This window comes from Nyctereutes procyonoides, unplaced genomic scaffold, assembly GCF_905146905.1.
Source record: "Nyctereutes procyonoides isolate TBG_1078 unplaced genomic scaffold, NYPRO_anot_genome, whole genome shotgun sequence".
Classification (NCBI taxonomy): Eukaryota; Metazoa; Chordata; class Mammalia; order Carnivora; family Canidae; genus Nyctereutes; species Nyctereutes procyonoides.
The window spans coordinates 57,412,710-57,426,982 of NW_026575052.1; the positions used below are offsets into that span (position 1 = coordinate 57,412,710).

Consider the following 14,273-nt stretch of genomic DNA (forward strand, 5'->3'; position numbering starts at 1 on the left):
AACCCAGGTGGCTCAGTCGGTTAAGCATCTGACTTTGGCTCAGGTCATGGTTTCAGGGTCCTGGGGTCGAGCCCAGCATCAAGCTCCCTGCTGAGTAGGGAGTCTGCTTCTCCCTTTCCCTCTGCTCCTCCCTTCGTTCTTGCTCTCTCTCTAATAAATAAATAAAATCTTAAGACAAACAAACAACCGACCCAATTAAAAAATAAGCAAAAGTGAGGCATCCAACTCTTGGCTTCAGCTCAGATCACAATCATGGGATCGAGCCCCACACCAGATTCTGTGCTCAGGGTAGACTCTGCTTGAGATTCTCTCTCTTTCTCCCTCTGCCCCTCCCACTTGTTCTCTCTCTCTCACTCTCTCTCAAATAAAAATAAATCTTTAAAGAAAAATAAGCAAAAGACATTTCTCCAAAGAAGACCAAGAGCACATGGAAAGATGCTTAACATGACTAACCACTAAGGAAACAAAAATCGAAACCACAAAGAAATACCACTTCACATCTGCAAGGATGGCTCTTATAAAAAAAAAAAAAAAAAAAAAAGCAAGCAGTAGGTGTTGGCAAGGACAAGGAGAAGCTGGAACTCCTGTGCTCTAACTGGCACAGCCACTGTGGCAAACAGGAAGGCAGTGCAGTCACCCAATCTGGCATTGGTACTTCTGGGGCTACACCCCAGGGAACTGAAAGCAGGGACCGAACAGGCCATCTGTACCACTGTGTTCAGAGCAGCACTGCTCATGACTGCCCAGAGGTGGGGATAACTGAAAACATCCACTGACCAATGAAGAGATCCACCAAATGTGGAACATACATACAACAGGATATTATTCACCCCTGAAAAGGAAGGACATTCCAACACATGCCGCAACCTTGGAAGAACCTTGAAGACGTTAAAGTAAGTGAAAGAAGCCAGTCACAAAAGGGCAATCGCTATATGCTTGCCTTCCTATGAGGAGACTAGAATTGTTCAATTCAGAGAGATAGAAACTAGAAGAGGGGCTCCTGGGGGCTGGGGACTACCAGGAAATGGGGAATTAAGTGTTTAATGGGGACAGAGCTGCACAATGGGCTAATGAGCAAGCCCTGTAGATGGATATGGTGACAGCTGCACAGCAATGGGAAGCTACTTATCACCACTGACTTGTCCACTTAAGAATGGTGGAAATGGTAAACTTTATGTTACATAAATTTCAGCACACAAAAAAACTAAACTGAACAGAAAAAGTTTCCTGTAGAGAAAATGTATTTGGCATTCTCAAATGTCCACAGTGTGACAAGGGGATAAAAATATGAACAGACAGCCCGTCAGGATCTCACAACAGAACAGGACAGGGGAGGACAGGAGACGTAAAGACAAGGAAGGGTGAGCCACCACAGGTCACTTTGGACTGCATAAATAATTTAGCATAGCTGGAGCGCAAGTGGCGGGAGAGGCACCAGATCACAATGGTCACACAGCAGCGTGAACAAAAATGACAAGTTACCCCTTACAGGTGAAAGACAGACATGATAGGCCTTGACACTTAGAAAGATCCTTCTACTCACAGTATCAAGACTGTATTAGAGTTAAAATGAATAAGGAAGAATAGAAGAAATGTTGACAGAAGAAATTATGAAGGACAGAACCAAAGAAGTGATATATCAAGAAAACAAAAAGTTGGTATGCTAAAAGATTAGTAAAACATCAAATTTGAGAGCCTAGATAAAAAGGACATTCTAGAAAAATCAAAATTACATAAATTATTGATATTTGTATAATCAAAATTATATTGTAAGGTTGGATAAACTAATGACCATAACGAAACTGAATCAATAGTAAATGTACACCCTCACCTGCAAAAGATATCAGCTCAGTATTTTACCAAGCTTTCAAAAGAAGTGATAGTCTATCCTAAAGATACTAGAGTAAAACAAACAAACAAAAACATACAAATCATTTTAAGAGCAGAAATTAAATATCAATCTCAATAATGAACATAAAAGTAAAATGCAAAACAATTTTTTTCAGCTGTATCTTAGTATTATTATTTTTTTTCTTTTTTAGAGAGAGAGCACTTCCATGCATATGGGCGCACAGCAAGGAGAAGCAGAGGAAGAGGGAGAGAATCTCGAGCAGAATCCCTGAGTGGGGAAGCTGATGCGGGGTTCAATCTTATGACCCCAAGGTCATGACCTGAGCTGAATTTAAGAGTTGGACAGTTAACCGACTGAGCCACCCAGGAGCCCCAGCTGTGTGTTATATTTAATCCTACACTAGCTGCTCTAACAATAACATCCCTCCTCCCCCAAAGATTCTATTGGAGAGTGACTAACTGAGACAGGGGCAAGATGGGGCTAAAATCAAGACAAGAAATGAACAGTAACAGATTGGAAATGGAACATTTGCTTCTAGAACAGCCCTAGAGTTCTGCTTGCAATAACTGGAGTGGATCCTATTGCAATTAAAGAAGAGAAGGCCCAAAACAGAAATGGAAACTGGGTAACCTTTGTCCAAAAACTGGAGAAGCAGGGCTTGTCCTTGTGCCTCAATATAATCTAAAGTATCCATTTTTGGTATCTAGATCGTTTCGTTCATTCTGAGTTTTAGATATACGAGAGCTATATAAATCAACAGGAAAATAGAGCCTGTATAAAAATGGGCCATAATCTTAGAAAAAGAAAATTTAGACGGGTCTTTCCACTGTATTATCTGTGACACTACTTATCTGTTATTATATTGAGACTGAAGTCACAGAACTTGGTCGGTCAAATAAAACTATTTTTACTAATAACATCAGAGCTGGCTTAGGGGGATAGAAGACTAACTAGCAGACCCCAGAGATAACAGGTCCTCATCCTCGCAGTTCATAAAAGTTACCTTATTTGGAAAAGGGTCTTTGCAAATGAGATCAAGTTATAGATTCTGAGATGAGATGATTTATATGCAACCACACACATCCTTTTTAGAGGGAAACAGGCAGATTTGATGCACAGAGAAGGTGATGTGAAAATGAAGCAAAGAGAAATTTGAAGACACTGCTTTTGAAAACTGAAGTTTGTAGCCATAAGCTAAGGAATGCCAGCAGCCCCACCAGGAGCTTGGAAGAGGCAAAGAATGGAATCCTCCCAGAGCCCCTAGAGGACGTGCAGCCCTGCACACGGCTTGATGTTAGCTCAGGGATACTGACTTCAGACTTCTGGCCTCCAGAGACAGAATAAATTTCTGTCGTTTCAAGACACTTGGTTTGGGGCGCCTGGGCGGCTCAGTTGGTTATATTAGCCTTCGGCTCAGGTCATGATCTCAGGGTCCTGAGATCGAGCCCTATATCGGGCTCCCTGCTCAGCAGAGAGTCTTCCTCTCCCTCCCCCTCTGCCCGTCTCCCTGCTCATGCTCTCTCTCACTCCGCTCTCTCTCTCTCTCAAATAAATAAAATAAAATCTTAAAAAAAAAAAAAGACACTTGGTTTATGGTAATTTGTTACAGCAACCATAGAAAACTAATACAAGGGAGACGAGTTTGGGGGCCACCGGGATCAATTTTAACATTGATAGACACTTCAGAATAACAATAATAAAGGAGAATGGTGAGAAACATGTATGGATCTAAGAGGCACATATGGTTTGATATATTTGAATTTGTCTTCCAGACCATGTCACACCAAGATTTTGAAAAAGAATTTTTTCTTCAAATATACCAAATGTGGAATCCAATTAACCATTTCCTTCATGACATCTCATGCAGGTGTCAATTCTGAAACATTTAGATCAAAGTGAAGATCTCTGACAAGCCATTCCAAAGCAGTGATACATGGCTACTCTGTCTACTTCCTTCACTTCTCCTGGCTACTTATTCAGTTGTGCAAAGAAACACTAGCCTATAAATTAACAAAGAAAACTGAGGTCTTTAACAAACATGTAAAATACTAAGAAAAATAACAATTATTGGCCAACTCAAACCTAAATTCTGGTAGGTGCTGGGAAGTACCAGTAGAATGGTACCTTCCTGAATATTTTTTTTTTTAATATCTATAACCAAACTGGACACAATGCACATCACAAACAGTGGAATAAATACTTAGTGAAAGACTATATAAGAAATGCAAGAGAAGAGAACATGAAAAGTGAATAGAAGCATCTGACTATGTGCTATTCCAGGGTTTGGCAAACTCCAACCCAAGGGCCAAATGCGGCCTCCTGCCTGTATTTATACGTGAGATTTTATTGGAACAGAGCACATTCATTTGTTTACATATTGTCTATGGCTGCTTTCTCACTCTGACCTCAATCAAGTGGTTGCAACCAAGACACATAGCCAACAACGTCTGAAATATGTACTATGCGGCTTTTTCCAGAAAAACTTTGTCAAGCCCTGTTCTGCTACTACACCATGCAGCAGGGAAGCCATGACTGAGTGCCCACTGGTGTGTTTACACTGTACCAGGACTAAGAAGTTGGGTCACTGACCTAGTCTCCATTCTCACAAAATCTCAATATGGTAGGCAGAACAAAAACTGTATGCACCTGCTCATATTTAAACTTGGTAAGTGGGCTGTGAGAAAAATCAATAGCACTGCAGTAGCACGGAGAGAACCAATCTGTGGAGAAGGGCTCACAGAGAAGTAAAACCTTGTCACGTGGAACATTTAATCAAAATGTGCCTGGCCTCAGAAGAATCATACCATTGTGGGTAAGTAAGGAAAAAAAAAAAAAACAGTCGTTGACAAACAAAACAGCCATCAAACAAAAACGAAACAAAGAAGAAAATTGCAACCAGAAGAAAAAAACTGTTTACCATACCACAGCTTTTAAAATGTCGTCATCAACATTTCACAACAATTCTCAGGTTCTAAGATGTCTGTCCATGTAGCTCACCTTGATTTGGATGACGCTGCTGCTGAACTACATGCTCCTTTATTCAAATTAAATGTAACTGGAAGAAAAAGAAATGATACATTTTTGCATGTATATTTCATTATATATACATATACATACATATATATATATATATATACACACACATACAAGTGTATTTTTTTTTCAGAAAAATTATAAAACTTAACAGATAAGATACCACAATATCTCCACATAGAAGTTCATGGACATTTTGAATAAACGAGCGCTGGAATGCTCCCATCCTGAGATGATAAATTTCTGCAGATAAGAATACTGGGCGGATGCTCATAGAGCTGGGAAGATCTACACATGATTGACCTGTAGGGGACAGTCATGGCCACTTCCGGCTCCACGGCCCCCTCTCCCCTTACTAGGGGACAGGATTGCAATTTTGTTTAGGTGTTCATACCTGTCACATATGGCTTGGAGGATGCTAGGGTATGAATGTTCATATCCCCCTCAAATTCTTATGTTGAAAACCTAATGGCCAAAGTGATGGGATTAAGAGATGGGAGCCTTCTAGAGGTAATCAGTAAGGTTCTTTTGCTCTAAACCAACCAAAATCATCTCACTTCCTTTCCCAGTGACTGCTCGTAAGCTGGAGGCTAATACAGACTGGTCAGTGACATTCAAAAGGAAGTCTGCAGGCCAGAGGAGTGTCTTATAGGAAAAGTTTCCTTGCTCACTGGGGACTCCAGAAAAGTTGCCCCTGTCATTCTCTGGACAATGTTGGGTGTGCATACGATGGCCAAAAGTGCCCGCAGCCACCTCACATTCAGCTGCTGACAGGATACGATGGCATCCAGAGCCGCCCAACCTCTGGGGCTCTTGTTACAGCAAAGTATTTACATACTATTTAGGCTGATTTTAGTTGTGTTTTTGTTTTTTTCACTTGTAGTTGAAGGCATCCTGATTCATTATTACCTTTTCATAAAGTGGTAAAAACAATGCAATCCAGACAGATCATGTCTTGTCCGCAAACATGTTGCTAAATTTTTGGTAGCGCTAATACAAAATCATCCATAGTAAAAGAAGAAAAAAGTAAAGCTACCTTTTTCTTCATCATTTTCTCTGCTTAACTCTGTAAAAACAGGAGCCTCCTTAAAAAAAAAAAAAAGAAAAAAGAAAAAGAGAGAGTATGAATGTTTGGTTCACAGTGCATTTACAATATTCAATCATCCCAAATTGTGACTTGCTACCCATATTGTAAGACAGCTCCAACATGCAGTTCTAAAATGATTAAGTTCCTAGTTAAAAAAGTTATATGTGTCATAAGTTTTCTTCAACTGAGAATTATTCTAAAGGGGAAAAAAGTAGCTTCTCTGTACTACACTGCAGAAGTTTATCTACATTTTTATATCTACTACAATTTAAACAGGATACAACATAAAACAATAAGCCTTAAGAATTTTAGCTAGAGGATTACTTTAAAAAGCAAAACCTTTCCATAGTGGAGGGGATAGTTTAGTGTAAGATCAAGAGCCTAAGACTAACTCAGACCCGAATGTAAAACCCAGTCACCTCTGCACACCATTACCTTTGTCGCCTGTCAATCTCCTGCTCTCCCTGGGCCTCAATTATTCTGTCTTTAAAATAGGAATAATATGCATATTTAGAGGTGTCATAAGGGTAAAACAGGAGGATATAAAGAAGCATTTAGCATAACGCCTGTGATAGTGTTTGACAAATGTTAATTATTGTTTCTACTAATAAAAATGTTCTTGAGAAACAATTGAGCTGTTCTTTTCTCCATTAAGATCCCACAAAGGAAGGCGAAAGATATATTACTTTTTAAAAACTGATAATATCTAAGAGTGGAATGAGGAAGTACTAATAAGCAGGACTTCCCCTGCCTTTTAGGGGGGAGATGCTATTCGCACCTGAAAAGTACGAAGTAACTTGAAGATTTTAATGGAATTAAGCTAAAATGTTACAAAACAAAAATATTCCAAAAAGTAAACCACTTTCCTCTGTACAAGATGTGATCCTTCTTTACTTCCATAATAGGAAATTATCATTTTCCCTCTATAGAAAATAGAGGTTTATATTTCAAAAAGGTGAGAAAATTTCAAGAATAAAAAGCTTTTAATCTTTGGCAGGAGTTGAAATTTGACAATTACAGCAGTTTAACCATTGTTTTTATTTTAATACAGAAAACTCCTAAAAGACTGTGTGAATGCACGCATATGATAGTAGTACCGTGATACACATGTGCACCCACCCACTTATCAAGGAGGTCAATTGACATGGTATATAAGTTGACTCATAAATGGATCTTAGGGACACCTGGGTGGTTCAGCGCTTGAGTGTCTGCCTTCAGCTCAGGTTGTGAGCTTGGGTTCCAAGGATCGAGTCCTGCATTGGTGTCCCCACAAGGAGTCTGCTCCTCCTTCTGCCTATGCCTCTCCCTCTCTCTCTGTATCTCTCATGAATGAATGAATGAATGAATAAATAAATAAATAAATCTTTTAAAAAACTTAAATAAATGGGTCTTTACTTTCCTCTTGCCTGCTACCTCTTGCGTCACTCTGTACTAAACAGCGTCTATAAGACAAGTACATTAATGATCAGAATAGCTGTATTCACAATAGCCAAAAACTGAAAACAAGCCACATGTTTCTCGACAGGAGAATGGATAAACTGTCTGATGTTTCTACAATGGAACAGGAGATATCAATTTAAAACAAGACTTAAACACTGATAGGAAAGAAGATAGGTGCAGTGAACATGAAGAACGTTCTGTTTGAGTTAAAGCAGTCAGATAGAGAGTATAATATAGGATCACATTTCTACAAAGTTCAAGAACACACTGATAGATAATCAACAGTGGTACATTAGAACACTGGTTCCTTCTTGGGAATGAGGAATTTAATTAGGAATGACTATGACCCTAGAAACATTCTATATCTTGATCTGTGTGGTCACTACATAGGGTCTTGGTCCATCTATTACCCATCCATTCATTTACATATGCATGTACATATGTAAAATTTCACTGAGCTGTCACCCTAAGATTAACGCACATCATATACTTTATCACATGTATCTTATACCACAATAAGGTTTTAAAAAATACTCAATGGCTAGTAATTTTACATATATACTAAGTTATGTTTTCCTGTACACACATGATTTTTGATACATAAATACCATGAGTTGGGGGGATTTTACCTTTTGTTTACTGACTTATCCCCAGTGTCTAGAAAAAGGCCTGGTACATAAGGGGAACCCAATAAATATTTGTTAAAATAAATGCCTTACTCTAGTTATGCTAACACCTGAACCACCTGAACCATGTTCTCTTTCCCCTATTTGCTGGGTTTTGTGGGTTCATTCTTTGAGCCCAGAGGTTGTATCTACCTTCAGGCAGTCTATACCCTCCCCAGGCTGGGGCAAATGCTGGCCCTCTAGGCTCTCACGCTGTTTTTAATTCCAGCACTACATTCGTTACAGCCATGCAGTATGATCTGCTATGTCTTCCCCATTAGCTATCGCTTCTGCCTCAGAGATACAGAAACTGAGGTTTAGGAGAGTATATAACTCTGCAAGATCGTGAGTCAATCAGCACACAAACCCAGGTTTGTCTCAACTCCAAAACCTGGGCTTTTATACTTGGCCACAGTTTTTTCTTCTCTTAATTAAGGAACAAGACCTACAAAACCCAATTCAACACTTAAAAATTTTGCTTCTTGAGACCTTTCTCTGTTGCTTCCTGGAATAATATTGTCACCCACCTGTTCTTTCCCTTCCAGTCCTCTTCTCACTTGTTCTTCGATAAATTTGGCTGTTTTTTCCTCATCATCAAGGTCCTGCTTCTTTTTTTTCTCTAGTTCCAGCTGCCGGCGGATAGTTTCTGGGTCTCTGTCTATATACTGAATATACCAGCCTTTTGGAGTCTCATCCACCTTGCACAAGCCTTAAAAAAAAAAAAAAAAGACAAATTCGTATACAATCAAAACTAAAAGTAAATACAAATGTGTTCTATCTCTCTGCATCATACGCTTATTCATTCAAATACATCCATTCAAACACATTCAAAAACACACATTCATGCAGCACACAAATTTTCCATATTCATGGTTGATGAAATTTAGGTTTTAAGTAAAATATTTTATGTCCTTAAACAGAAAAAAATTGTATTGTTTTTAACTAGCTAGGTTAAGTCAACTATTTAAGCAAGAGAAATACACAGAAGTATTATCTTGCTTAGTAATTATTTAACTATTTAACATCCAAGGAATACATGATATTCTACTAACTTAACTAAGTAGAAATTTTCCCCATAAAATGAAATAAAGTTGGGCAGCCCTGGTGGCCCAGTGGTTTAGCACTGCCTTTGGCCCAGGGTGTGATTCTGGAGACCTGGGATCGAGTCCTGTGTCAGGCTCCCTGTGCGGAGCCTGCTTCTCCCTCTGCCTGTATCTCTCTCTCTCTCTGTCATGAATAGATAGATAAAATGTTAAAAAATAATAATAAGTTTTTAAAAAAATGAAATAAAGTAACACACTGAATAAGAAATACACTGACAAAATTTCCTTCTCCTCTCTTCTCCTGAGCTTCAGTCTATGAAGGTCAGAAATGGAAAAAGCTGCAACAAATTTTTAAAAGGCTCCTTGGGGCGTCTGGGTGGCCGAGTTGGTTAAGTGTCCAACTCTTGGTTTCTTGATCAGCTCAGGTCACAGTCTCAGGGTCATGAGATCGAGCCCTACATCAGGCTCTGCACTCAGTGTGGAGTCTGCTTGAGATTCTCTCTCGACCCCTACTGCTCAGGCTCTCTCTCTCTCAGACTCTCTTTCTCTCTAAAATAAATAAATCAATCTTAAAAAAAATAAAATAAAAAGCTCCTATAACAAAAGTTTCTGAAAGTAAAATGAGTATGGGGATAAGAGAGGGAAAGGACTGACAATAAATTTTAATCCAAATGAAAATTTCAGTGATACATCTCTGCCCAATCAAAAGAACCATTCCACTCATAATCACGTGTAACACACAAAATCAATCCTAGAAGATTATATGTGTTTCCACCTATTTTGAATTGCCCTACTCGCCCTCGTTTCAATAAATTTACTCAGAAACTATGACAATTCTCTCTCCCCGCACTGGAGCCATGTAACAACTACTCAAATCATGGTCTTATTCTTACCTTCTCTGCCCAGCCACTTCGTAAAATCAGTCAGAGTCTCCCACTGAGTGGCATTCATATGGATATGCTCCCGGTGGCTGATATATTCATTATAAACGATGTTGTTGTGGACTCTTTTAGTTCCTAAGAACAAAATATGACATCATCATTCCTGTGCAGGTTATAAGAGCATGACGTTATTATATGCACAATACCTGGATGCTTACCAAAGCGTCTCCTGAGAAGTTCTAGAAAGTCATTTCGGAATTCCCTAATAAGGAAAGGAAAGAGTGCGTTACAGTAATTCTACAAATATAAAGCATCATCTTGCTGAAATGTAAGCCATCATACAGTGTGAATGCCCAAAGGACAGATGAAACATCTATGTATCTGTTACAAACCTTTAAAAACTGAAAAAGGAAGGAATTCCCAAAAGATTATAGCTTTCAAGAATTACAGTGAAAAGTCAATCTGCTGTTGAAACCTTTGGCCTTAGCAGAGTAGCCGTAACCAAAGCGACTACACATCTTTGCAGAGGCTCCTTCAACAAGTCTCACTGCTACTGAATGTGGCATAATAACACCATTCTTTTGATGGTAGCAAACTCCCCTTATTACATGTGAAATTAGCATTTACTGTCCCTCTGCGCTGAGTACTGTGTTACATGCTAGGTAAACATGGGTGAATGAGACATAAATCTTGACCTAGGTTACAATCTAGCAGAATCCACCATAACAGAAATCAAACTGCAAAAGAAACATGAGAAAGTATCATGGGAGTTGAGGGAGATGCCCAGAGGTGATCTCCAATTTGGGCAGTGAAGTATTAAACAGAACTTCAGAGTGAAGAGAAGGCCATTCCCAGCAGGCAGAGGGACATGAAAATATCACGTCTGGGAGGGAAATGATCATCTAATCAAGCTAATGTTGAGAGTAGTCAGGTAGGAGGGATACAGTGGGACAGAAGAGAATAACGGGGTGGGGGTGGAACACATAGCTGGAAAAACTGGTAGGGCTTATCTTAGAAGCACCTTGAAGAGGGTGGGTCTTATGCATGCAGTGGAAAAGCACCAGATCATTATTTAGGAATTAGTCCGTGAAAATCTGTGATTTAAAAAGATAATCCTGTGGAAAGTACCAAACAAGAATTCTCCAAGGGTGGCCCCCAGAAGAGCAGCATTGACATTGCCTGGGAACCAGGTAGAAATGCCAAGTCTCTAGCCCCAGCTCGGATCTTCTGAATCAGGACCTGCCACTGTTGTCACAAGCCCTCCAGGTGCTCATGATGCCTGTATGGTTTGTGATCCACGGGCAAAAAATATGTGCAGGAGGAGAAGCTGCAGCTGGGAGACCAGTGAGGGGAAGTCACGGAATTACTTTAGGTGAGAGATGATGGGAACTATTGCTAGAACTGTGAGAATGGAAAGGATACATGTTGAAAGGACACTGTGGAGGAGAATCAAAACAGGGGCTTCAGACAGCCCAGGATAACAGGCAGGTGTGGTGGGCAGGATACTGCCTTTAGTTTTAAAATGTTGGCTTTGAGAGAGACAACCTTCAGAAATACAGAATTGTGCAGAAAAAAAAAATCTGCAACTTAAGACAGATGTTAGGAATGAAAATTAAGATTCAGGAGTCATCCCACATGAAGGTTAGCAGCTGGAAGAATGGAACTCCTGGAGCCTGCGTGCTATGGATGAAAAGAAGCCAAGCAGGCACCCTGAAGAAAATTCCTGCATTTGAGCTGCTGTGGGGACAGGCAGAGGGGTTAAGGAAAAAAGTAAGCAGAGGGAGGAGGAGGGTGAGGAGGAAAGCCAGGAAAGAATGGTAAACAGAGAGGTGTTCATGGACAGTGAAAACAGATACCCAGGAAGATGGAAATAGGCACAAGCGACCCTTCAGGAGGCTGTTGGAGGCGGAGGGCAGCTACTGTGGATGCAGTGAATGGCGGGGTAGAGAGGAAGGCTCCAGTGTGGATGGTTCTTGCCAGAATGACATTTCCCCAAGTGTGGCACATGCAGCCCAGTGGTATTCCAGATGGTTTTAGGTGGTTCACAGATAAAGAACTTTTGTCTTTTCTCTATGCTACTTGCCTTGATGGCACAAAAGCAACGCAGGGTGAACCTGCTGGCATCTTAGCCAAGTCAAGGAGGTGGGTGGTGAGACCAAACTGTACTAGCAGCCCAGGTATGCTTCATGTACTCACAGTGAAAGTCAATGCCCATTTCATTGAGAACATCCCTGATGAAGCACTATCATTAATGGGATTCAATCTCAATCTTTGGGGCTATATCTTTCTAACATCCCGTGTGATGAAATGGGATTAGGAATAAATCATTTCTGTTGCTGCACAGGGGTTGTCTTAAACAAAGTACTTGTGTGAATGTTTGAGCTATGTGCTGAACTACCTTTTTCCAAAGAGCACCATTTTTATTTGAAAGAATGACTGACAAATCAGCCATGATTATTCCGGATTAGATATTTAGTAGACATTTTTTTCAAAACTAAACAAAGTGTGTCATGTCAAGGAGAACAACTGACAGTATTTTGTTGCCAATGATAAAATTTGAGCTGCAAGCAAAAATTTGAATCTGGTAAACTAGCATCAGCCACTGTGAGTTCGATGTATTTCCCAAAACTTAAAGACATTTCTGATAACAAGTGCTAACATTAATAAATATGATTTTATGCTACTGTGTAACAAAACGTGTCACCATTTGGGATACTCAGTAAATGAATATCTTCCAAATGACCAATACATGATGCTATAAAATCATGCATGGGTACAAGATCTGCTTAAAGTGAAAGATCGAGGGACATCTGGGTGGCTTAGTGGTTTAGCGTCTGCCTTTGGCTCAGGTCATGATCCCAGAGCCCTGGGATCTGCCTATGTCTCTGCTTCTCTCTTTGTGTCTTTCATAAATAAATAAATAAAATTTAAAAAAAGTAAAAGATCAAGAGATCATAAGGTACTAGAGTTTAAAAAGTTCACTGATATGGTTTCAGATTCCACACAACAAATCTTTAAGGAACTACCATGCCAGCGTGGCCTGGGGGCTTCAGTCAGTTGAGCCACTGACTCCTGATTTCAGCTCAGGTCATGACCTCAGGGTCCTGGGACTGAACCCTGCATTGGGCTCCACCCTCAGCGGACAGTCTGCTTGTAGATTCTATCTCCTCCTCTGCCCCTCCTCCAGTTTGTGCATGAGTATGCATGTTCTCTCTCTAAAATAATAAAAAAAATAAGTTAAAAAAAAAAGTTTAAGAAACTACCATGCTATCGTTTTGATGCAGTATCAAAGAAGAATATCCAAAATTAACTGAAAAAGGCTATTAAAATATTACCCCTAGACCCGTGGGTGGCTCAGCAGTTAAAGTGCCTGCCTTCAGCCCAGGGCGTGATCCTGGAGGCCTGGGATGGAGTCCCAAGTCGGGCTCCCTGCATGGAGCCTGCTTCTCCCTCCTCCTGTGTCTCTGCCTCTCTCTCTCTCTCTCTCTCGAATCAATAAATAAATAAATAAATAAATCTTAAAAAAAAAGAAAGCATTAAGACACTAAAGAGATTTGCAAATATGTAAACGTCATTCTTATTTTTGTTTTGTTTTGTTTTAAAAAATACATTTTTAAATTAAAAAAATTATTTTAACATGTGATAGGTTTAATACTGTTATTTTAAATGAATTAATACATTAATTTTTTCATTTTTAATCCCTATTTTACAAATACCAATATATTAAAATCAAGTATCAATATCAAACATAAACAAAAGCTCTTCAGGGCTGCTCTTCAATAATTTTTAAGGGTGTAAAGGGATCCTAAGTACAAAAGGTCTAGAACTTTGGAAAGAAACAGGTAGAAACAAAACTAAACATTAATAGTAATAATTTACAGCTATTCATCGAGTACTGAGTACTCTTGTAAACACTTTAAAAATATTAATTCATTGGGACACCTGGGTGGCTCAGTGGTTGAGTGTCTGACTTTGGCTCAGGGTGTGATCCCAGAGTTCTGGGATCGAGTCTCACATTGGGCTCCCTGGTGAGGAGCCTGCTTCTCCCTCCGCCTGGTCTCTGCCTCTCTCTCTGTGTCTCTCATGAATAAATAAAAAAAAAATCTTAAAACAAAATAAAACTTTTAAAAAGTATTAATTTATTAATCCTTATATAAACTTTATAAAATAAAAAGAACGCTTGGAAGAGGGTGCTGTCTTTAGGTCCATTTTACAGATGAGAAGACAAAAGCACAGACAAATGTGTTTCAGCCAAAGTCACACAGCTCATGA

The 14,273-nt window shown here is 39.6% G+C and overlaps 1 protein-coding gene across 1 annotated transcript in view; it reads right to left on the reverse strand.

Moving 5' to 3' along the window:
* Positions 1-14,273, reverse strand: part of KIN (Kin17 DNA and RNA binding protein) — a 35,542-nt gene that overhangs the window by 15,566 nt on the left and 5,703 nt on the right. The window contains exons 3-7 of the mRNA XM_055331799.1: positions 10,220-10,263; positions 10,014-10,136; positions 8,605-8,786; positions 5,922-5,970; positions 4,850-4,907 (exon numbers count right to left, since the gene is read on the reverse strand). Of these exons, the coding sequence (XP_055187774.1) occupies positions 4,850-4,907; positions 5,922-5,970; positions 8,605-8,786; positions 10,014-10,136; positions 10,220-10,263 (456 nt within the window). The remainder of the gene's footprint in view (positions 1-4,849; positions 4,908-5,921; positions 5,971-8,604; positions 8,787-10,013; positions 10,137-10,219; positions 10,264-14,273) is intronic.